Source organism: Schistocerca serialis, chromosome 3 (genome assembly GCF_023864345.2).
Source record: "Schistocerca serialis cubense isolate TAMUIC-IGC-003099 chromosome 3, iqSchSeri2.2, whole genome shotgun sequence".
Taxonomy (NCBI): domain Eukaryota; kingdom Metazoa; phylum Arthropoda; class Insecta; order Orthoptera; family Acrididae; genus Schistocerca; species Schistocerca serialis.
This window is the reverse complement of record NC_064640.1, coordinates 46,945,624-46,971,717: the sequence shown is the minus strand read 5'-3', so window position 1 is coordinate 46,971,717 and position 26,094 is coordinate 46,945,624. Positions and strand designations below refer to the sequence as shown.

The 26,094-nt window shown below is 43.5% G+C and overlaps 1 protein-coding gene across 1 annotated transcript in view; it reads right to left on the bottom strand.

The window, feature by feature from the left end:
• The window catches only part of LOC126469698 (uncharacterized), an 894,140-nt gene that overhangs the window by 308,029 nt on the left and 560,017 nt on the right, over nt 1-26,094 (bottom strand). Inside the window, exons 27-29 of the mRNA XM_050096872.1 lie at nt 9,947-10,024; nt 8,287-8,361; nt 8,104-8,181 (exon numbers count right to left, since the gene is read on the bottom strand). Coding sequence (XP_049952829.1) covers nt 8,104-8,181; nt 8,287-8,361; nt 9,947-10,024 — 231 coding nt within the window. The remainder of the gene's footprint in view (nt 1-8,103; nt 8,182-8,286; nt 8,362-9,946; nt 10,025-26,094) is intronic.

Here is a 26,094-nt window from a genome sequence, read left to right as displayed (position 1 = left end):
ACTCAGGACTGGCATCACGTTTTCTTCACTGATGAGTGTCGCATATGCCTTCAACCAGACAATTATCGGAGATGTGTTTGGAGGCAACCTTGTCAGGTTGAATGCCTTAGACATAATGTCCAGCGAGTGCAGCAAGGTGGAGGTTTCCTGATGTTTTGGGGTGGCAATATGTAGGGACAACATACACCACTGGTGGTCATGGAAGACGCAGTAACGGCTGCACGATACGTGAATGCCATCCTCTGACCAATTATCGCCCCCTTCATGCACATCTTGTGAATTACTTCCTTCAGGATAACAACATCTCTCAACTAGAGTGGCCAGCATGTTCTCCAGACATGAAACCTATCAAACACGCCTGGGATAGATTGAAATGGGCTGTTTATGGACAATGTGACCCACCACCTACTCTGAGAGATCTATGCTGAATTGCCATTGAGGAGTGGGACAATCTGGACCAACAGGACTTAATGAAACTGTGGATAGTATGCCATGACAAATACAGGCATGCATCAATGCAAGAGGACGTGCTACTGAGTATTAGAGGTACCAACAAGTACAGCAATCTGGATCACCACCTCTGAAGGTCTCACTGTATGATGATACAATGTGCAATGTGTGGTTTGCATGAGCAATAAAAAAAGTGGAAATGATGTTTATGTTGGTTGGTTGGTTTAAAAGAGGGGGGAAGGGAACAAATTACAAGATAATTGGTCCCTTATTCCTAATAAAACAATGCCACAAGTCTGAGAATAAAACAGATGAGACATATAACACAAAACACAAAGAAAGGAAGACCACAAGAACAAAGGAAAGGCAACGAACACTAAAAGGAACAAAAGAGGACAAGAGAACAACAGAGAGATGCAAGAAACAATAAGAAGAGAGTAAAACAAGGAAGCATATTACAGTGGCTGGCCAACCACGGAAATAAAAAGTAAAAGCCAGCCACTCTGCAACACATTAAAACCTCCACCCTAAAAGCACTAAGGTGGAGAACACAGACGGACAAAGGACATGCACTAAAACTCAGATTAAATGATAAAACTCACCCTCATGGATGAAACGTAAAACCAAATCAGCTGATGTGGCGTTGTCTGCTAAAATCAATGATAATGAGTCTGGCAACCGACGATGAAGTCGCAGGGCAGCTGAAGATGGACAGAGCAGATGAATATGGGCCACTGTCAACAGGGCACCAAACCGAGGTGGGTCTTCATGGCGCAAAAGGTTGTTATGGGTTGCCCAGGTATGGCCAATGTGGAGCCGGCAGAGAATCACAGAGTCCCTGTGAGAGGCCCTCATCGTGGTCTTCCACACATTCGTTAACCCCTTAATGTCTCGCAGTTTGTTGTGCATACTAAGATTTCGCCATTCCATCTCCCAAAGCTGAAAAACCTTGTGGCGTAATAATGAATGCAGGTCAGTTGCGGGGATGCCTATCTATAGAAGTGGTTACCGTGTAGCCTGTTTGGCCAGCCAGTCAACAAGTTCATTTCCTGGGATTCCAACATGACCAGGGATCCAGACAAACACCACTGAATGACTGGACCGTTCCAGGGCATAGATGGACTCCTGGATGGATGCTACCAAAGGAGGAGTCAGTACATAAAAGAAAAGACTCCCCAGGGCATGAACAGAGATATTGAAGTGCATGAGAAATGGCCACCAGCTCTGCAGTGAATGCACTGCAGCCATCGGGTAAGGAATGCTGTTCAATATGGCCACCATGAACGTAGGCAAAGCCAATGCGACCATCAGCCATCGAGCCATCAGAGTAAACCACTTGAGAGCCCTGGAACATGTCAAGAATCAAGAGGAAGTGACAGCGGAGAGCTGCAGGGTTAACAGAATCCTTAGGGCCATGTGAAAGGTCAAGACAAAGCTGCAACCAAGGTGTACACCATGGAGGTGTTCGTGAATGGACCTTGAGGAGAGGTGGTACAGGTAAGGACTCCAGTTCAGACAGAAGCGATCGCACACAAACCACAATCGTTAGCGCCAACCTGGGCTGCCGATACGGGAGATGGACTGCCGTGGGCAGGAAAAGGAGATGGTAATTCGGTTGCTCAGGAGAACTACAAATGTGTGCTATGTAAATGGTGAGCAGTTGTGCACATCTGATTTGCAATGGAGGGACCCTAGTCTCCACCAGTACGCTGGTCACCGGACTCGTCCTAAAAGCTCCTGTTGCTAGTTGAACACCACAGTGGTGCACAGGGTCGAGTAAATGCAATGCTGAGGGCAATGCCGAACCATAAACCGCACTCCCATAGTCAATTCAGGATTGGAAAAGGGCTCTGTAGAGCCACAGCAGTGTAGAGTGATCTGCATCCCAATTAGTGTTGCTCAGGCAACAGAGGGCACAGAGGTGCTGCCAGCACTTCTGCTTAAGCTGACAAAGATGAGGAAAGCAAGTCAATCGAACATCAAAAACCAGTCCTAAGAATCGATATGTCTCCACTACAGTGAGTGGACCATCATGAACATAAAGTTGTGGGTGCGGATGAATGTTACGATGCCAACAGAAGTCCATGACACATGACTTTGTGGCTGAAAACTGGAAACCGTGGGCTAGAGCACATGACTGTGCCTTGTGAATGGCTCCCTGTAGGTGACGATCAGCAACACCAGTACTGGAGCAGCAGTACAGAAAGCAGAAGTCATCTGTATACAGAGAAGGTGAGACGGAGGGCCCAACAGCTGCTGCTAGACCATTAATGGTCACTAAAAATAGAGAGAAACTCAATACAGAGCCCTGTGATGCTCCATTCTCCTGGATATGGATGGAACTATGGGAGGCACTAACTTGGACATGGAAAGTATGGAGTGACAGGAAGTTTGTGTGTGAAATCTTATGGGACTTAACTGCTAAGTTCATCAGTCCCTAAGCTTACACACTACTTCACCTAAATTATACTAAGGACTAACACACACACACTCATGCCCGAAGGAGGACTTGAACCTCCACCAAGACCAGCTGCACAGTCCATGACTGCAGCACCTTAGACCACTCGGCTAATCCCGTGCGGCCAACAGGAAGTTTTTGATAAAAATCAGGAGAAGGCCCCGGAGACACCACTCATATAATGTGGAAAGGATATGCTGTCGCCAGGTCATGTCATACGCTTTTCATAAATCAAAAACGACAGCAACCGGGTGTTGGCATCTGGAAAAGGCTGTTCGGATGGCAGAATCAAGGGACACAAGATTATCAGTGGCAGAGCATTCCTGGTGGAAGCCGCCCTGACATGGAGCCAGTAGGCCACGTGACTCCAGGGACCCAACCCAACCGCCAACATACCATACATTCCAGCAACCTACAAAGAATGTTGGTGAGACTGATGGGCCAATAGCTATCCATATAAAGCGGGTTTTTACCGGGTTTGGCCACCGGGATGATGGTGCTCTCCCAACACAGCAATGGAAAGATGCCATCGCACCAGTTCCAGTTAAAGATGACGAGGAGATGTTGCTTGTAGTCAGATGAAAGATGTTTAATCATCTGGCTATGGATCCAACCAGGCCCAGGAGCTGTGTGGGAGCAATGCGCAAGGGCACTGAGGAGCTCCCACTCTGTAAATGGGGCGTTATAGAATTCACCGTGGCATGTAGTGAATGAGAGGATGTTCCCTTCCAGTCGCTGTTTGAGAGTGCAAAAGGCTGGGAGGTAATTCTCCAATGCAGAGGCTTGAGCATAGTGCTCAGCAATTGCGTTTGCATTGGTAGATAACACATCATTTATGGTAACACTGGGAAAACCTGTTGGGGTCTGGTACCCGAAAAAACATTTGATCTTCGCTCAGACTTGGGGAGGTGACATATGGCATCCAATGGTCGAGACGTATCTCTCTCAACACTCCTGCTTCTATCGTATGATAAGTTGGCGAATGCAGGCATGGAGCCGTTTGGAGGCTATGAGGTGCTCCAGGGAAGGGTGCCACTTATGCCGCTGTAGAGCTCACTGACGCTCCCTATTTGCTTCAGCGTCCACCTACGGACTGCCTTACGCCTCGGGCACCCTAAAGAGCGAGGGATCGCGTTTTCTGGTGCAGAAACAATTGTGCTAGTCACCTGTTCAACCATCACACTGATGTTACCATGTGGGGGAATTCAGTGGTGACAGCAGAGGTGAAAGTTCCCCAGTCCGCCTTGTTCAAAGATCATCTGGGCAGGCATCCGTGTGCCAGACGCTGAGGCTGTGACAGGAAGATGGGGAAGTGGTCACTACCACACAGGTCGTCATTTGCTCTCTAGTGGATAGATGGGAGAAGTCCTGGGCTACAAATCGATAAATCAATGGCCGAGTAACTACCATGAGCCACACTGAAATGTGTGGTGGCCCCAGTATTTAAGAGGCAGAAGTCGAACTGAGACAGTAAAGTTTCGACATCTCTGCCTTGACCAGTAAGCACGGTGTCACCCCACAAGGGGTTATGGGCATTAAAATCTCCCAAAATTAGGAAAGGTTTAATGAGTTGATCAATCAGTGCAGCTAATACACTCAGGGGTACTGCACCATCTGGAGGAAGATATACACTGCAGACAGTTATTTCCTGCATCGTCCTTATTCTGACAGCTGCAGCTTCAAGAGGGGTTTGAAGAGGCACAGGGTCACTACAGACTGAGTTTAGGACATAAATGAAAACTCCACCTGACACTCGATTACAGTCGCCACAGTTCCTGTAATATACCTTATAGCTGCAGAGGGCAGGGGTCCCCATTGCTGGGAACCAGGTTTCCTGGAGGGCAATGCAGACAGCAAGTGTAAAGCTAAACAGTTGCCGTAGCTCAGCCAGTGGTGGGAAAAACCACCGCAATTCCACTGGAGGATGACGTCACCTTGAGACTGGGAAGGCATGGAACATTCAATGAGGTAGTTAATGTTTCAGAGTAACATGCAGCCACCAACGTATGGTCTGAGCAGTCTATAACCATTGTGTCTGAGGGTCTGGCGAGATCTAGGTCCTCAGCAGATGGCAAAATCTCCAACCCATCCTCAAGACACAGAGTTTGTAGGTAGCAGTGGTGTGGGTGCCACCACAATTTCCTTGGTCTTAGGGGTTTTCTTTTTGGATTTCTCTCGCTGCTCCTTGGGTTTCCCTAGCTGGGAGGACTTCACTGGCTCAGTCTCCAGGACTCAGGATGAGCATAAAGCCCTGCTTTTTGGCTCTTCAGCCACTGGTGGGTGTCATTTTTTCCACTAGCAGGAACCTGAGAAGGGAGTGACCCAAGGGACCCATTCCTAGTGAGAGAAGCCGAAAAAGACTTACGCTTCTCTAGCTTAGAAGTGGGGACAGATGTACCTGATGGTTGGAGGGGTGTTGCTCCCGAAGTATGTGGTGCAGGAGCAACAGGGAGGGAAATACCCCCCCCCCCCCCCCCCACACACACCATCAAGGGGGCAGATGTAGTCTTCCAGCTCTGAGAGGTGACTGGAGTTGGCAGAGCTGATGGTGCCAGAACTGTTGCAGGGGTGGCGTAAGACGATGTCATTCGCACAGGATGCAGGCATTCAAATTTTCTCTTAGCCTCAGTGTAGGTCAGTCAGTCCAGCGTCTTTTACTCTATGATTGTTCTTTCTTTCTGGAGAATCCTGCAGTCTGGTGAGCAAGGCGAATGGTGCTCTCCACAGCTGACACAGATGGGAGGTGAGGCACATGGACTATTGAGATGTGATGGGCATCTGCAATCTCGACATGTGATGCTGGAAGCACAGTGAGAAGACATATGGCCAAACTTCCAGCACTTAAAGCACCACATTGAGGGATGGACATAGGGCTTTACACCACAGTGGCAGACCATCACCTTGACCTTCTCAGGCAATGTATCACACTTGAACCACAAGATGAAGGCACTGTTGGCAACCTGATTATCCCTCGGACCCCGGTGGACATGCCAGACAAAATGTCTACCTTGTCACTCTAAATAGATGCACAACTAATCGTCAGACTGCAAAAGAGGGTCCCTGTGAAATATGATACCTTTGACCATATTTTAGCTCTTATGGGGCGTCATGGTTACAGAAATGTCCCCCACTTTGTCACAGGCGAGTAATGCATGTGACTGGGCAGAGGATGCTGTCTTGATTAAGACTGATCCAGATCTCATTTTGGACAAGCCCTCCACCTCCCCAAACTTGTCCTCTAAATGCTCAACAAAAAACTGAGGCTTCATCATCATGAAAGATTCCCCATCAGCTCTCGAACATACAAGGTACCAGGGTGAATAAGATCTGCTGCCATCCTTAGCCTGACGTTCCTCCCATGGTGTGGCCAGGAAGGGGAATGATTTTGGGTCATACTTCTGTGCGTTGAATTGAGCTTCTGAACGCTTAGAGACTGCTGGTGTTTCACCACCTGCAAGAGATGATGGACTACGCTTCATCGCATGTCATCTACCCTGATGCCACCCACTCCGACCAGGGGCCCTCCCCACAGGTGCCACCCAGCTGCAGCAAAGGCCATCTGCAGTATGGCCATTGCTGGGAGTCCTGATGCCCCAGGGGGATGGGCATCTACTTCTTGGTATACGTGGGGATTTGATTGGGCAGGCATCAGCAGAGCGATCCCTGTGTGGTCAGGGGGGCTACAACCAACAGGGTACATCGCAGCCCCACCACAAGGGACTGGCTACCATGCTGACTATCAGGTGCAAAGAAGTCCATGGTCATCATCGATGCAGAAAGTGACACTGCATAGTGTATGGTAGAAAACACACCCAGAAGGTGTCCTCGCCCAAGAGATGGAGAATGGGCGGGACTGCAATGCGACGGCAACAAAGTGGGCTAAAGGTCTCTATGCACAATGGATACAATGCACCATGTAAGGTGCCCTTCCCCAACTGGCTCACTCTTCAGGAAAATTTTGAAGAATGGATGTCAAACCCTACAGGGGACCATCACATAAAGGCCAAAATATGTGAAACTTCATTTAGTCGCCTCTTATGACAGGCAGGAATACCATGGGCCTATTCTAACCCCTGGACCTGCTGGGGGGATGTTTATGTTGATCACTATTCCAATTATCTGTACAGGTTCCGGAACTCTCAGAACCGAGGTGATGGAAAACTTTTGTTGATGTGTGTAAAATACGAGAATGTTCAAATAGCTCTGAGCACTATGGGACTTAACATCTATGGTCATCAGTCTCCTTGAACTTAGAAATACTTAAACCTAACTAACCTAAGGACATCACACAACACCCAGTCATCATGAGGCAGAGAAAATCCCTGACCCCACCGGGAATCGAAAAATACGAGAATGTTGTGGTCCTATTTTTTTTGCTTGGTTTCTCCTTTTAGATGATATCTAGCTACTTTGCAACATTCCATTAGGCCAATCAAATACATATCTTGCTGGTCTTTAGAACCTCCTTGACACAAATTAGTCAAAATTGATATCTTTTCTGCTTGATTTATATTGAACATGCCCTTCTTCTTGCACCACACAAAAAGGAAAAAAATAGACATTTAACTCATTAATTTTCTTTGTTGACATTTTACATCATTTAATGGTATAAAGAAAGAACTTAAGTTCAATCTGACCCAGCAGCTTTCTTCCCACCTTTCCCCTTTCAGTGACATACTGTTCTCCATGAAGGCGAGTTTGCTTTCTTGCAGTTTTCTCCCATGCTTCAGGATAATTTCATGTTTTCATGTATTTGCATTTCTCTCTTTATCTTCACTATCATCTGAACACTTACTACTAGACATTATGTAGGTATTTGATTATTATACAGGTACACGCCTTAAGGGTAACTACCGTTCCCTCTTTCAACTGAACAAACACCACTGATAACCTCCAACAAGGTTGCAGGTTTACGGGTATGTCTGTGCATGCCAAACTCTAGTGGCAAGAACAACATACGATATTGGGCAGAAGAAAATTGTAACTCCCAGAGTTGTATCATTCTTCCATCCAATAACATAGAGCCTCATAAATGCACACACAATATATTAGTTATACTTCGCTTCAACTCACAGGAAGACCCGAATGTGATTTTGGCTATCTCAATTAAAAACTGACAATTTCAGTGCTGTACTGTTTCTCCACACACTGATTAAATTGTGAACTACTTACAATCATCTAACAGAAGGATTTACCTGAAATTTCATCACCATCAAACCAGCCAAGAGATCTACGGTCATGTTCCAGATGAGCTGGTTTTGTGTACTCTGCACCTGTGAACCATGTAATAATTTTCCATTAGTGTTTCTGATCTATTTACTAGCTGATTAAATATATCACAAGCAAAGAAGACAGCTTAAATGGTGAGTGCTATTTACCAAATATTTCGGCTTCATCAGACCAGCTATGAGATTTATACTGTCTTTTTGGCGTCTTTGGTGTGCAGAAAGTTTCTGTCAATAAAACAATACCTTAATAAACATAAAAAGTTGTGGGTAAACAATTTTTACATAAAAAATACAAACAAGAAGAATAATTGTAGGATTAGTATTTTATCCATCTGCAGCACTTGTAGTTGTATGTAATGAAATAATAAACAACCAGTTGTGTATAAGAAATCTAATTTCTTTACTGGCTTCATACACTTAGTGCACTTCTTTAGAAAGTTATTTCTATCATGTTATTTGCAAGTTTCAATAATAAAGTGCATACAGCAAAATGCCATGGTCATGCAGTTCACAGTATCTGCACAAACATGTATTTGCATGGAAATCTGGAAACTAGTTATTACATATTTATCTCAAAAAGTGAGAAACTCTCACAGACTGGTGATAATTTGAAATAAAATCATCAAAATAACAAGGGACTTTCACACATGAACTTTATAGTTGTATAATTAATTAATGCAGGCTTCCAAGTTTCACATTTATTTTGTCCTAACATTTCCATTATGAAAAGAATCAAATGATCCAACTAACAAGTATAAATAATACGAGGTGCTATCCAAAATTTTCGAGACTGGTGGGACTATCTGTTGAAAACCTCATCTTTGCACAAATGGTCACCATCACCCTCGAAGTAGTTCCCATCCGCACGTACACACCGGTCCCAGCGCTTCTGCCACTGGTAAAACATTTTCTAGAAGTCCTGTTCTTTGAGGGTGTTTATTACTGCCAGCGATGCTTCTTGAAAACCTCTCAAGAGTGTCGAACCGATGGCCTTACAACTTGACTTTTAGTTTTGGGAATAGCGCGTACGGTGGGTGGGGTACAACCGCCATGTTGTTTTTTGCCAAAAAGGTCCTGGTGAGCAGGGATGTGTGACAGGGCGCATTGTCGTGATGCAGCAGCCAGTTCCCTTGATGCCAAAGTTTGGATTGTCATCGCCGCACATTTTGACAGAGCCATCGCAAAACATCACAGTAGCACGCGGAATTCACTGTTTGGTTGGGTGGGATGAATTCTTTGTGGACAATTCCCTTGGTATGAAAGAAAATGATGATCATGCTCTTCACTTTGCTCTCCACCTGTATCATTTTTTTTGGGTCTTGGAGAGCCCGGGCTCTTCCACTGGGACGATTGTTGCTTTCTCTCTGGGTCAACTGTAAATCCAGTTGAATCACTGCAAGGATCTCCATAGCACTTTTCCTGAGATTCAAACAGAATCTGATACATACGCGCTGTTCTCTGTGCGGATCCATCGTAAAATCGCCACGCACCAAACACAGAGTATTACAGAAATCACTGTGGACACACAACACATCCTCCCAGCTGAATGTCACTCCGCACACTGACTCATCAGATATACAGCTCTCGCCACCTAGCGGTGCAAAGATCTACTACTCCTACTTTCCAGATGGCAGCGACAGTCCCGAAAATTTTGAATTCCACCTTGTATTTGACTGAATTTGAGAAAAATGTTAGCTGTAGGCTATACAAACCCAATTTCATGTATTATTCTGTCAGTATTTACAGAAATCACATAAGTGAAATACTAATTTCAAACCATGGCTACAGCATAGGTGTAGTGAAAATGTACCTGATTCATGGTGATCTGTGGGCCACCTGCTGGGCTTAAGAAATTTCTTCTGTTTAAACGATTTACCATATGGTTCACCTGTTAGAAAATACAATATTTTTCAATGTAACTATGCAACTATCAAAAACATTCTTTTACTTTTGTAAACAAAGGAAATGGATAGAATGAAATATCACAGCCATGTGAATGGCAGACAAGAACATTACCTGGAAAAATTTATGTAAATTAGGATTATGAAACCCAAATCACCAAAATCAAAATCATCATCATCATCATGACAACAACATCAACAGTTCTATTTTGTTAAGTACTACCAAGTGCATTATCACAACTACAAATATGCATCAGAGTAGCTAACACTGCTTGTGGCTTTCCTGAAGATAAAATAGTGTACATGTACTGGAGGTTATAGATGTTTTATTACTCCCTGTGTTCATTTCCTCCTTATGTTTTCACAAATACTACAATCAACCATTTAATTGTACAGTGCAATCTTCTCCACAGGCCAGCCTTATTGACAGCAACTCCTACCTGTGAATGATCATATTAGAGGTACTGATGCCTCTCAACTTTGAAGTGTTTCAGTTGCATTCAAATATTGTACTGTCTCTCTCCCTCTGATTCATTTACTGTCTTTTATGATCTTGAAGCAGACTATGACCCCTGTTCTAGGGTTCAAGGGTTCAGAACGAAGTTTCCTATTCTGGTGCAAAAGTCTACAAAAGACTGTCAGTAGGTATTAGGCATAAAAATTAAACATTCCCAGTTATTTAAGAACAAAGTAAAAGAATGCTACATTGACCACTCCTCCTGAAACTTATCAGAATACTCGGACTCAAGAATGTAATTCTGAATAATTCAAATTATTGTATTACACAGATCTTGACTTTGCCAGTATATGGGCAGATGACAATTGGTTGTGATAAGTTACATAAATGATTTGTTTAAAGTATTACATACTAACAGCAGCTGAGTAGTACAGAGAGAGGAGCAGTAGCTGTTTCTCTTCTGACATACCCACAGAAACTAATCTAGCAGTAATTACCATAATTATCAATTTGAGTATATTAGGGATAACTATAATTTGTTATTAGTGCATGTAGTATCTGTTATAACGTCAAGTTGAACACATATATTTCAAACGACACAACACATATAAGTCACTGAGCAATTTGACAAAGCAAGACATGTGAGCACTGTAACATTCGAATGAGCACTGAGTCCAAGTCTAGCGGCTGCTGGCTGGCTGGCCGCTTAGGTGGCGCAGCTGCTGCATGGCTGGCAGACAGCACCGCATGTAGAGGACGAGCGTAATTGCGCGGTGGCACTTTGAATGATCGGCGAGTCACAACACTTTTCCTCCCTTTGAAATTTTTTCACTGGTCTTGATGGAGGTGGCCTGTAGAGTGCTAATGTCCATAGGCGTTGTTTCACTGGCCGTAAAGTCTCGAGGAGGAGGCTTCCCATGCGGACAGAAGTGTCCCCGGTGATAACGGGTCGAGATGACCGGAGACATAGGGGTCGAATCTGCTAGGGCCCCGTGCACCAATCTGCCCGATGCGGCAAGTCCAGTTGATATAACCGGAGACATGGGCGATGTGTCGGCATCCGTAGGAGAAGGAGGCAAGTAGATTTGCTCCGACAGATGATGGTCATCCGGTTCCTGCATGGGCACGTCTCATGGTGGCGTCTGTTCTTGTACTGGCACCGAGATGATGGTGAGAGAGCTGTGTTGTGAGTAATGAGACACACCAAAATCCTGAGCGTCCGGTAGAGCTGAAGGTGGTGTAGCGACGTTCGGAACAGGCATTGCCGGCACACGAGGCCGAAGCTGGTCCGAATGACACACTGCAACACCCATGTCCGTCTGGATTTCATACAGGCGTCGGCCACGGTGTCGTAAGATGCGGCCTGGACTCCATTTTGGCCGCCTGCCATATCCCCGTACCCAGACAAGATCGTCAGCAGTGAACCGGCCCAGCGAAGGCACCCACGGTTGTGAGGTGGAAGGTCGCAGAAGATGAAGTAGCGTGCGGGGCTGTCGGCCATGTAGGAGCTCAGCCGCGCTGTGGTCGCCCATGGGGGTGAAACGGTAAGAAGCCAGAAACTGGAGAAGCGCATCATCAGCAGCAGAAGAAGTCAGGTGTTTCCGCATCTGAGCCTTAAAGGTGCGGACCAGTCATTCAGCCTCACCATTTGATTGTGGATGAAACGGAGGGGCCGTGACATGCATAACACCATGACGAGCACAAAAATCCGCAAATTCGGAAGAGGCAAATTGCGGACCATTATCAGTAACAAGAGTAGAGGGAAGGCATTCCAAAGAAAAAATGCGGGCGAGAGCACTTGTGGTTGCCGCGGTGATAGGCGACGTTCAACAGACAATGAAAGGAAAGTTAGAGTAGGTGTCAATTACGAGGAGCCAATAAGTACCTAAAAAAGGTCCCACGAAGTCAGCATGAATGTGCTCCCAGGGTGTCTCAGGCGAAGGCCACAGTGACAAAGATGACTTCGGGGCGGCGGCCTGTAACGCACAAGGGCTGCAGGCAGCGACCATGTGTGATATTTCAGAGTCGATGCCAGGCCAGTAAACATGACGGCGCGCCAGAGATTTTGTGCAAGACACACCCCAGTGCCCTTGGTGAAGGAGGCGCAAGACCGAAGCACGCAAAGACGCAGGTACCACAACACGCGGCGAAGCATTGTCGGTGGAAAGGAGGATAACACCATCCCTAGCTGTGAGGCAGTAGCGCAAAGCATAGCAGTTCCGCAATGGGTCAGAAGTCTTAGCAGACGGATGATCTGGGCAACCCTTCTGAATACAGCGTAAAACCCAGGAGAGGGTAGGATCAGAACCCGTAGCTGCCGCCAGCCGGTCCCCTGTGATGGGGAATCCGTCCACAACCCGCTGCTTGGCAACATCCAGATGGAAACACAAAAGTTCGTCCTTATCGAATGTCAGATCAGTCCCCATGGGAAGGTGAGACAGTGCATCAGCATTCGCATGTTGAGCCGTTGACTGGAAATGAATCTCATAATTGAAACGAGACAAGTAAAGAGCCCAATGCTGGAGGCGGTGTGCAGCCTTGTCGGGAAGTGATGATGATGGATGAAAGAAGGAAACAAGCGGCTTGTGATCCGTAACAAGATGAAATTTAGATCCATAGAGAAAAACACCAAACTTCTGAAGAGCATAAATAATGGCCAAAGCTTCTTTTTCAATTTGAGAATACTTTTGCTGGGCATCCGTGAGCGTTTTGGAGGCATAAGCAATGGTTTATTCACAGCCGTCTGAAAAACGGTGCACAAGGACTGCACCGACCCCGTATTGAGAGGCATCCGTGGCAAGAACAAGATGTTGGCCAGGTCGATAAGTAGACAGGCACGGGGCCTGTTTCAGCATAGTCTTCAATTTCTGGAAAGCCGCATCACATGACGCGGACCAGTGAAAAGGCACGTTTTTATACAACAGGCGATGCAACGGCTGAGCCACCGAAGCAGCAGATGGTAAGAACTTGTGATAGTATGCTATTTTCCCCAAGAAGGCCTGCAGTTCCTTAGCAGATGTAGGGCGAGGAAGGGCATCGATCGCAGCGACAGTTTGCTGAAGCGGACGAATACCATCCCGAGAGAGTTGAAACCCCAAGTACGTGATAGATGCCTGAAAAAATAGTGATTTCTGAAGATTACACTTAAGACCGGCAGTCTGTAAGACAGGAAAAAGTGTGCGGAGGTTCTGAAGATGTTCTTCAGTGGTGGAGCCAATGACAACAATGTCGTCCATGTAATTTATACACCCAGGGACAGGGAGCAATAATTGTTCCAAGAATCGCTGAAAGAGAGCAGGGGCGCTGGCAACCCCGAATGGCAATCGTTGGTATTGATAGAGGCCGAAAGGCGTGTTAAGGACCAGAAACTGCTGGGAAGCAGCGTCGAGAGGAAGTTGATGATAAGCTTCTGACAGGTCAATTTTGGAAAAATACTGGCATCCCACAAGTTTAGTGAACAATTCTTCAGGTCGGGGCATAGGGTAAGTGTCGATGAGGCATTGCGCATTTACAGTGGCTTTAAAATCACCACAGAGACGAATGTCACCATTGGGCTTAGCAACAACAACGACAGGAGAGGACCACTCACTGGAAGTGACAGGAAGCAAGACCCCTGAAGTAGTGAGACGATCCAGCTCCCGTTTTACCCTATGATGAAGGGCCACAGGAATGGGCCAAGCCCAAAAAAACTTAGGCCGAGCAGTGGGTTTTAGTGTGATATGAGCTTCAAAGTCGTTTGCACGGCCTAACCCAGGAGAAAAAAGGGACGAAAATGTCGTCGACAAGGAATCCAATTGAGCATAAGGAATAGCATCAGAGACGATATTGACAGAGTCGTCTATGGAGAACCCAAAAACGCGAAAGGCATCGAAACCAAAAAGATTCTCTGCATTACTCTGGTCGACCAAAAATATGGGAACTGTGCGAAAGATGGATTTGTAAGATACCTCAGCATTAAATTGTCCCAAGAGAGAAATATTCTGTTTATTGTACGTCCGTAATTGCCGAGTGAGAGGTGATAGGAGCGAAGAACCCAACTGAAGATATGTCTGAGAATTAATTATAGTGGCAGCAGAACCGGTATCCACCTGCATGCGAACATCCCGACCAAGGATTTGGACAGTGAGGAATAACTTCCCTGAAAGGGAAGAAGTGCAATTGACAGACAACACAGAATCAGAATCAGCGTCATGTTCATGAACATCATGTATGCGGTCGGATTTGCAAACGGAAGACACATGACCTTTCTTTTTGCAATTGTGACACACAGCCCAACATTGGAGACAATCCTCGCGTGAACGTTTCGTAAAACACCTCAGACATGAAGGAAGTTGCCGGGGGTTTTGCTGCAGTTTCTTAGAGGGTTGTTTACGGTTAGGCCGAGGCTGCGCATGGGAGCATACTGTGGCCACGTCGGCCGGCAGGGACGCACCGCACGCGTCATCAACAGTGCACAGAGGTTGTATGTCCCCGACGTCACCCCATGCCTCTATTTGCGCCACAGCGGCGTAAGAAATTTCAAAAGACTGCGCGATGGACTTCATCTAGAGTCAGATTTGCCAACTGAAGGGCACGTTGCCAAACTTCTTTGTCGGGTGCCGACCGGATAATAGCATCCCGTACCATGGAATCGGCATAGGATTCTTTGTGAACTTCAGTAACAAATTAACACTTTTGACTGAGGCCGTGAAGTTCAGCAGCCAAACTGCGATAGGATTGATTTGGTTGTTTTTGACAATGATAAAAGGCAACACGAGAGGCTACCACATGTGTATGCTTTTGAAAATAGACGGACAGAAGTGAGCACATTTCAGCAAAGGACAAAGACGCAGGATCTTTCAAAGGAGCCAATTGCGACAACAACCGATACATTCGAGGTGAAATCCAGGAAAGGAACAGAGACTTACATGTTTGTTCGTCTGTGACATCAAACGCCAAGAAGTGCTGTCGAAGATGTTTTTCATAATCAGACCAGTCTTCCGCCGCCTCGTTGTAAGGAGGGAAAGGAGATATGGACAACAACGAGAAACGCCCCACATTTGACACCGCGACAAAATCGCGAATCGCCGATGTTTGAAGCATTTGCTGTTCAATGAGACCTTGCAATAGTTGCTCGACAGTAGCCATGGAAACCTGTGGGTGAAAGATGAAAGGAAAAATCCACTACCTCGTCGCCAATTGTTATAACGTCAAGTTGAATACATATATTTCAAACAACACAACACATATAAGCCACTGAGCAATTTGACAAAGCAAGACATGTGAGCACTGTAACATTTGAATGAGCACTGAGTCCAAGTCTAGCGGCTACTGGCTGGCTGGCCGCTTAGGTGGTGCAGCTGCTGCATGGCTGGCAGACAGCACCGCATGTAGAGGACGAGCGTACTTGCGCGGCGGCACTTTGAATGATTGGCGAGTCACAACAGTATCCCCATGGGATCCAATGGTATGAAACACAGATGGGTACTGCAGGCTGCCACCTCTCCGGGCCACTGGCGACACCACGAAAGAGATGCCGGGTAAACTATATAATCACAAACATTCAAATCGGGTTTGTTGTCAACTGCATCTCCGACAACTACCACAGTAATATGTGGTGCCACAGTCTCACTGTCTGCATTGTGAGAGACACCGCAATTAGTGCTGCAACTGTGGGTGTTCGTTCTCTTCCATACATCACGTGCTCACTGTTCATCAAGAAAGCTTCTGCTGGGTGGCTATAAAGGGTGCCACCCAATTGACCAGAGCTAGTTAGCACTGGGAGTTGCTCCAGGCCATAGTGCTGACTATGATCACCAGCCCCTGAATCAAAGATTCCAGTGCTCAGTGCTGTCATATGCTCAGAGTAATGTATGAGTCTTCACTCCAGGTCCTGTTCAAGTTTGCCGTACTGGCTACAGACTTCTTTACTCCAAGTCGCATTCTAAGTTCTCCATACTGGCTCCTAATTCCTTCACTCCACCTCACGTCTGAGCCATTACTCCACAACTTTTCTGAGTCCTGCATACTGGGACCACTGTTGGCTACAACCGTGGCTTGTCTATGCATAACCCAATGTCGCACCCTTTTCCATTTTCCGTGTCATCAGTCAGTCTGATGGAGCCATTTCTGTGAGATGACCATGTCTATCTCCAACATGCTATGAGTTTCTACTTCACCAGGATCTCTCTCCACAACCTCTTCTTTCAGCTCTACCACTCTCCACTGATGTGATTACATCAGCATCACCTTTGTAAGAAGTCTCTAAGTGCAATGTCAGTGGCTATCAGTGGACTGGTACCAAGTAGCATGTAGCATATATTCAAGTCCAAATGACTATTGTGTTGCATTCAGTTTATTTATATTTAAAGTTCATTTACTTTTTGGTAGCAGGGTTGTAATATTTGGATTGTAGTCAGCAGTGGTTGCTTCTGCCTGTTAATTTATAACTTGACCTGCTTCACATCCCTGAAGGCTCTCCTTCATGTTGGGTTTTACAGAATATGATGAATGAATGAATGTGCTGTCACTCTTGCAACAACAGTTTAGAGAAGAGAGATCATGCCAGCTGCTAACTGGTCAAAGCAGATGAAGAGAGTTTTGAAATTCAGTTTACATTGAATACTGACTATTGCCTTCTTTAAAAAAAAGAAATGGGTTTTACAAAGTAAATTGAAACACTATATAGAAAAGAAATTTGTATGTCTGCTCTCTTTATGATTTCTATAAAGTGTTGAACCAGCTTTCAGTTAACCTTGAAAGTCAGTAACTCAACAAACCAACAAAATAGTATGGTCACATTTAGATTAGAGATTAGATTAGATTAGTGCTTGTTCCATAGATCATAAATACGACACTTCATAATGATGTGGAACATGTCAGGTTAATAAAAGGTGTCTATACAAGATATTACATTACACAAAATAGTACATGACACTTTTTTTGTGGGGGTTGGGGAAATTACCCACTAACTATATCAAAAAATTCATCTAATGAGTAGAAGGAGCTGCCATTAAGAAATTCTTTTAATTTCCTTTCAAATGCTATATGGCTATCTGTCAGACTTTTGATGCTATTAGGTGAGTGACCAAAGACTTTTGTGGCAGCATAATTTACCCCCTTCTGAGTCAAAGTTAGTTTTAGCCTTGAGTAGTGAAGATCATCCATATATAGTAAGGCTACAGATATCTAGCTCTTTAAATAAGTGTCTACAGAATGATCTTGGATGAGCTCCAGCAATTAATCTGATTACTTGCTTTTGTGCAATGAACACTCTTTTCCTCAATGATGAGTTACCCCAGAATATGATGCCATACTAAAGCAGAGAATTGAAATGGGTGTGGTAAGCTAATTTACTGAAATGTATATTGCCAAAATTTGCAATGTCCCTAATAGCATAAGTAGCTGAACTCAACCGTTTCAGCAGATCTTCAGTGTGTTTTTTCCAGTTCAACCCCTAATCAGTGCATACACCTAGAAATTTTGAATATTCTACCTTAGCTTCAGATTTCTGATCGAAGTCTATATTTATTAATGGTGTCATTCCATTTACTGCATGGAACTGTATCTACTGTGTTTTGTCAAAGTTTAATGAGAGCCCATTTGCAGAGAACCACTAAATGATTTTCTGAAAAACATTGTTTACAATTTCACCAGTCAATTTTTGTCTGTTGGGTGTGATAACTATACATGTATCATCGGCTAAAAGTACCAGCTTTGCATCTTCATGAATATAGAATGGCAAGTCATTAATATACAGGGTGTTACAAAAAGGTATGGCCAAACTTTCAGGAAACATTCCTCACACACAAAGAAAGAAAATATGTTATGTGGACATGTGTCCGGAAACGCTTACTTCCCATGTTAGAGCTCATTTTATTACTTCTCTTCAAATCACATTAATCATGGAATGGAAACACACAGCAACAGAATGTACCAGCGTGACTTCAAACACTTTGTTACAGGAAATGTTCAAAATGTCCCCCTCTGTCGCATGGAATCCCTGATGCGCTGATGCAGTCCTGGAGAATGGCGTATTGTATCACAGCTGTCCACAATACGAGCATGAAGAGTCTCTATATTTGGTACCGGGGTTGCATAGACAAGAGCTTTCAAATGCCCCCATAAATGAAAGTCAAGAGGGTTGAGGTCAGGAGAGCGTGGAGGCCATGGAATTGGTCCGCCTCTACCAATCCATTGGCCACCGAATCTGTTGTTGAGAAGCGTACGAACACTTCAACTGAAATGTGCAGGAGCTCCATCATGCATGAACCACATGTTGTGTCGTACTTGTAAAGGCACATGTTCTAGCAGCACAGGTAGAGTATCCCGTATGAAATCATGATAACATGCTCCATTGAGTGTAGGTGGAAGAACATGGGGCCCAATCAAGACATCACCAACAATGCCTGCCCAATCGTTCACAGAAAATCTGTGTTGATGACATGATTGCACAATTGCGCGCGGATTCTCGTCAGCCCACACATGTTGATTGTGAAAATTTACAATTTGATCACGTTGGAATGAAGCCTCATCCGTAAAGAGAACATTTGCACTGAAATGAGGATTGACTCATTGTTGGATGAATCATTCGCAGAAGTGTACCCGTGGAGGCCAATCAGCTGCTGATAGTGCCTGCACACGCTGTACATGGTACGGAAACAACTGGTTCTTCCGTAGCACTCTACATACAGTGACGTGGTCAACGTTACCTTGTACAGCAGCAACTTCTCTGGCGCTGACATTAGGGTTATCGTCAACTGCACGAATATTTGCCTCAATATAAATGTACCGCACCATGGCTATTGCCCCGTGCTAATCCATACATCAAATGGGGATCTGCTAACTCCGCATGTGTAAACATTGCACTGACTGCAAAACCACGTTCGTGATGAACACTAACCTGTTGAAGCTACGTACTGATGTGCTTGATGCTAGTACTGTAGAGCAATGAGTCGCATGTCAACACAAGCACCGAAGTCAACATTACCTTCCTTCAATTGGGCCAACTGGCAGTGAATCGAGGAAGTACAGTACATACTGACAAAACTAAAATGAGCTCTAACATGGAAATTAAGCATTTCCGGACACATGTCCACATAACATCTTTTCTTTATTTTTGTGTGAGGAATGTTTCCTGAAAGTTTGGCCATACCTTTTTGTAACACCCTGTATATTAAGAACAGCAGAGGACCCAAGACCGAACCTTGCAGCACCCCACTCTTGATTGTTCCCCAGTTTGAGAAATCACCAGTTTTTTTGCATATTATGTGAACTGCTTATTTCAACTTTCTGCACTCTTCCAGTTAGGTATGATTTAAACCATCTCAGTGCTGTCCCATTCATACCACAGTACTTGAGCTTATCTAGAAGTATTCCATGATTTACACAATCAAAAGCCTTTGAGAGATCACAAAAAATCCCAACAGGTGACTTCCGGTTACTCAGAGCATTTAATATTTCATTAGTGAAAGTATATATAACATTTTCAATTGAAAAACCTTTCTGGAAACCAAACTGACATTTTGTTAAATTTTTATTTTTACAAAAGTGTGAAGCTACTCCACAACACATTACTTTTTCAAGAATTTTGGATAAGGCAGTCAGAAGAGAGATGGGGCGGTAGTTGTTGACATCAGACGTATCCACTTTTTTATGCAGTGGTTTAACAATGGCATACTTCAGTCTATCTGGGAAAATACCCTACTTCAGAGAGTTATTACATATATGGCTAAGAATCCCACTTATCTCTTGGGAACAAGCTTTTATTATCCTGCTGGAAATGCCATCAATTCCATGTGAGCTTTTATTCTTGAGAGAGTTTATTATCTTCTTAATTTCAGAAGGAGAGGTGGGTGGAATTTCAATTGTATCAAATGGTGTGGGTAAGGCCTCTTCAGTTAACTGACTTGCTTCTCCTAATGAACATTTAGATCCTATTTTCTCTACAACATTTAAAAAAGGATTATGCAAAATGTTTTCGACTTCCAGCTTCTTGTTTGTCAAGTTTCCATTGACTTTGAAGGTAATGCCATCATCCTGTACTCTTGGTTGCCCTGTCTCCCTTGTAATAATATTCCAAATTGTTTTGATTTTGTTATCAGAGGTATTAATTTCAGACATGATGCACATGCTTCTGGACTTTTGAATAACCTTTCTTAATGTATCACAGTAGTTTTTATAATATTTGGCTGTTTCTGGGTCATTACTCTTTCTTGTTGTTAGATACAGTTTCCTTTTGTGGTTACAAGACATTTTTATTCCTTTCGTAAACCAAGGTTTTTTGCATGGTTTCTTATAATTAGATTTAACTACTTTCTTGGGGAAAGAGTTTTCAAATTCTCTTACAAGTATATCATGAAATAAGTTATATTTTAAATTAGCATCAGGTTCCTTTTACACCTCATCCCAGTCTAACTGCTGAAGATTTTCTCTGAAATTTCTAATTGTTGAGTCATTAATGGAACTCAAAAATTAGTAATTTAAAAGCAATTAATAATAAACAAACTGACATTGCACTCAGAAAACTGATACCTTGTATCCTTCCTTCTCTTTGGAAACAACTGAGTATTAAAACACATATAGCAATACCTCTGATGCTTCTATTTTCCTACAGGTGTGGGTGGAGTAAATTAATATGTATTTTCACATAAGCATACATTATCAAAACGAAAATGTACTGGAGTTTCATTACCTCTTATATGACTTACTACATCATTGAAACTATTATCTTCACCTTCACTTCACAGTGTGATAAGTAACTCAATTAATGCGGAAACTTCTTTTTCACTGTGAGCAACGTAATGAAAAGATGCCACTCTGTGCAACTGCAGCACATGAACAGTAATGAATAACACAGTACAACAAAGCAATTTTTTGGTTTAAAGAGAAGTAAACAGATCTAACAGAGAACAGTACTTACAAATACAATGGAATGTCAGAAACCAATTTAAAACAAGTATAGCATATGAAATTGAAAAGTGAAACATATATATATGAGCGTACCACCTAACTGCACAGTTTTCGAACATGCTATTATATTAAACTGTGTGAAAAACTTCGATTGTAAGTTATGGAGATTCTCTGAGTACTTCAACTATTTATTGAGTCAATACCTTTACTTATTAAATTATTCATAATTTTGTTGCTAGGGCCCAGATTTACATGTACTACACATTCACAAAGCATAGATGCACTATCATACCATCAAACATGCACAATAAGGAAGCAAAACAATAAAAATTTGTGGTATTCAGTTCTATATTGATTTTTACTATCTTAGAAAACAGCACACACTAATCAATTTCTCCTCCTTTTCTTCACTTCTGCTCATCCGTTTACCAGACAGAATATTTTTGTACATAGAAAATGATATTTCATTGTCACAAGATGTGACAGTTGCATACTTAAGTGAAGAAATTTTGGATGAAGTGGGGTCAAGTTGAGAGTCTCTTACACTTCAGCCACAAAATATTTTCTTGTCGACTTCATAAAATCCAACCTGGGAATTGTTCTGATAACTATGTTTATCTTAAAAGCAGCAACACCCCCTTCTCCACAGGATGACTGCAAAGATTTTTTCAACATCTTCAATAATTGTCTGAGATTCCACTTGTGGTTTGCAACTTTCTTATTACTGAAGGACAATTTGTAAAATTTGATTTGATGTAAATCTGGTCTTATTTCAAATCTCTTGTACTGAATAACACAAGCTGCAATAGTGGTTTCCAAATTGTTCACAACCCTAAAATGGATGGGGGAAAAAGATACAGGTTGTTGTAATTCAGGGCTTTGCAATACAGCGAAGACTTGTCAACTTCAGTAGATCTGTGAGAATTCATGGTCTCTTACTGACAACTTAATCAAAATTATCACAGTAAAAACATTCTGGTGGCAAAGCTAAATCTGGCAGTATGTTTCTAAATGCAGCAATATGTACAGGTGCTTCTCAGAAAAACTTCAATTGGGAAAACAGTCAGCACATGACTTAATTAATGCTGTCAGCAGTATCAACCCTCTGTATTTTGTGCATTCAATTACCTTGTCTGTATCAGTGTATTCACACTGTGAAATTTTAAAGTACCAATAGAACTACATGATGTACAGCATGAGCCAAACATGTAACACACTGTAGGTTAGGATAAAATATTGTAATTGCTTTCCAATCTTTCATCACATATGTGGCAGCAACATATAACAACAATTGGGTCTTTCTTCAATTTAAATTTATTGGCGCAAATTATACTGACTTCCACCAACATCTACTGAGCTGAACTACGGCACTTGATCTCACTATGAAGTTTACAGACTGTAACAAATTCGCAAAATTACTCATATACTACACTTTTGATTTTCATATGAATAAAAATCAATAAAATAAGATATCATGCATATAATAGCAAAATACACACTCAGGCCACAAAAGTGATATAATATGCATTGCAAATCTCAATTCATGGCATCTTCATAATATGCATTTACACCCTAAAATAGCTAAACTTGCAAAAATTCATGCAACATGTGTTTGCATGGAAACCCGGACTCTAGTATTTACATACATACCCTGGAAACTGAAAAATTCTCACAGATTGGTTATAATTTGAAATATAATCATCTAAATAACAAGGGACTTTCGAACACAAATTGTGTAGTTATAGAATTAGTTAATGCTGGCTGCCACACTTTGCATTCATTTCTTCCTAACATTTCCATCATGGAAGAAAAAAAAAACTGAAACCACTAACAAGGGAACTTCATAAACTCTGCCTCATTTTTCTTGAGGGAAAAAAACCACACATGAGCTAGATATCAACCCTAGCAATTAATCTCATGAAAATTCAGGCCATTATGCTGATACTATGCAGGTATGGTCTTCTAGATGTACAGCTTATAAGAATTTTGGTGTGCGGGTTGTTTGTCACACTCTCCGGTACACTGCAGTTGCCTAATGCCCAAACGCAATTTACTGTGCAATGAAGTGACAACGTCAAGTCCCCCAAAATGTGAATAGCTAGCGAATTGAAAGAGGGAATAACAGTACGAAATGCAACCCATATGGTGTAACACTAAGTGTACTCCACTTTAATATTATCAGCTTTACATATCACAGAAAATAATGCGCACTGATGATATTAAAAACTAAATTGCGCTACACTACATCTTGAAAAACCTTCTCATTAGTGTCCACTGCAATTCTGAATTGCAATATAACAAGTTTCAAAACAAAGGGATCTTTCACAACAGCTACTTGTTAGAAATCACGCAGTTCGTCATAACGAATGTAGTGTCTAGGAAACCTGCATACTCAGTTCACTAGAGAAACAATCAAACAAGTCATATTAATGAGTTTTATTACAATAAGAAAATTACAATACTTAAATTTAGAAATTACACAGATGTGTTGCAAGCAAAGGGCGGCATAGAAAATAATCCATCTTCTTCAGTATAGATAATCTCAAGTCTGTGCTATATAGAGAGTATAAGTGAAAGGACTAGTTTTGACACTGCTATAGAAGTTGCTAATCGTGAGGATGGTATTGAACTGGGCCATCACCGGTCAATCACAGCACTTTTGTCCTCTTCACATAGGAGCCCCTAGTGACACTTTGTCATCCTGGAGGGAGGTCTAGTCAGTGTGCGATTGGCTGACTTTTTGTCACAGTCTTATCTGTTCGTCATTCATGACTGGCATGCTGGTGCTTGAATTTATGCCATTTCCATAACATTCCTCCCCCCCCCCCCCCCCCCCCAAGTGACTGAATATCGTCGTAGTATAGGGAGCATGACAGCAGGAGGGGACGCAGGAGCATGGATGCTCAGAGGGACCGGAAGCTGTGGCTGCAGGGGATGTCAGACTTCCGGTCATACCCCGCCATCCAGCCTTTGCTCTGGTGGAAATGTCCCTCAGAAAATGCCCAGAAGGATATGTGTCCACCTCCTGAGGCTCATACCCAGATGTCAAAGGCACTGTAGTGTCGGTGGGCCCAGTTCCATCAGTAGGACAACAGGAGGTGGAGGAGGTGAAGGCTCTGTCTCCATGGTGTCATCCTGCAGTGTTGTGATGACATCCTCTAGCAGCTACTGTGGCCACACTGTCCTCGGGATCCATAAATCCGGGGAAAGAGATACAGAAGGTTCACTGTGCACATGACTGTGTTGAATTTGATTGTGATGTTGGTGCTGTAATCCGTCTGGGCCTGAAACAAAATACATTCATGTGCCAAGTCGACGTAGGACCTCGCTTCATGCCCAACGTCTCTTGCCACTAAAAACCCTGAAAAACACAATTTCATGCAATGCAAAGTGATACTTGCGGCCTTCCTTTGGTGGTGGATGCTGAGGACGGTGGAGCAGGGTCTAATGGCAGCGGTTGTGAAGCAATTCTGCCGACAGTGATCCATCTTGTGGACACGAATGATAGGAGGCAAGAAACAGTTGCAATGCTTGATCCCTGGAGTGTGCAGTGCGAAGTTTGGCCTTCTGCTGCTAGAATGTTCTGACAAAATGTTTCGTTTTGCTGTTTGACTGTGGATGGAACAGTGCACTAGTTAGATGCTGTATGCCATGTGTTCACAGAATGTTTCAAATTCATTTGACATGAACTGAGGGCTGTTGTCCGACACCATGACTTTAGGCAAACCTTCAAGACAAAAATAGAGGAGAACGCTTGAACTGCACTATGCGATGTTGTTGAGTTCATTGGCACAGCAAATGGAAATTTGCTATAAGAGTCTACCAAATCAACCAATGAATGTTCCAAAAAGGTCCCGCAAAGTCTATGTGCACACGTTCCATGGTAATTGCGACTTAGGCCAAGAAGAGAGTTTTTTGTGGTGGAGCGGACTGATTTTCCACACATGCGTGACACTGTGACATCATCTGCCCCTTTTTGGTGTCCATACCCTGCCAAGTACAGTGTCAACACGCTACCTGTTTCATACGAACAATCCCCCAGTGTTCTTGGTTAAGTAACTGCGACACTTCTTTTTGGAAAGCTTTGGGGATCAACACACGTGACTGTCCACTGACATTTTGAACAAGAATCACATCTTGCTATGCCGATGTGACAAGTACTGGTGCACTACAGAGTTCTTAATGCTATGCAATGAGTGAGGCCAAGATGTGCGAATGTATTTTAGCAATATGTTCAAATCTGAATCAGCATCTGTAGCCCATGCAATTTTCATATAGTTCAGAGGAAAGAATAGATGCAATTCAGAATCCTGAGCATTGATGTGGCAACAAGATGCAGCAGAAGTGTCAAAGTCTGTATCAAGGACAATTGGAAGATGTGAAAGTGCGTCTGCATTACCATATTGAGCTGTCAGATGATACACAATCTCGTACTGGTATTGAGATAACAACAAAGCCCATCTTTGCAATTTTTGATCCTTGTAACGAGAATTATGTGAGTGAGCAGAATTCCTATGTTTGTTCTGTTGCAGAATTCTTATGTTTGTTGCATTGCAAACATATGGATTGTACATGACCTTTCTTGCCACAAGTATAACACTGTGCTTGTCTGGATGGACAGTCTTGGCGTCTGTGCCCTGAATAGCACTGAGTGCATGACTTAATGCCATTCACCTGTTTAGAGAGCTGTTTACATGGCCCGACGAGCAC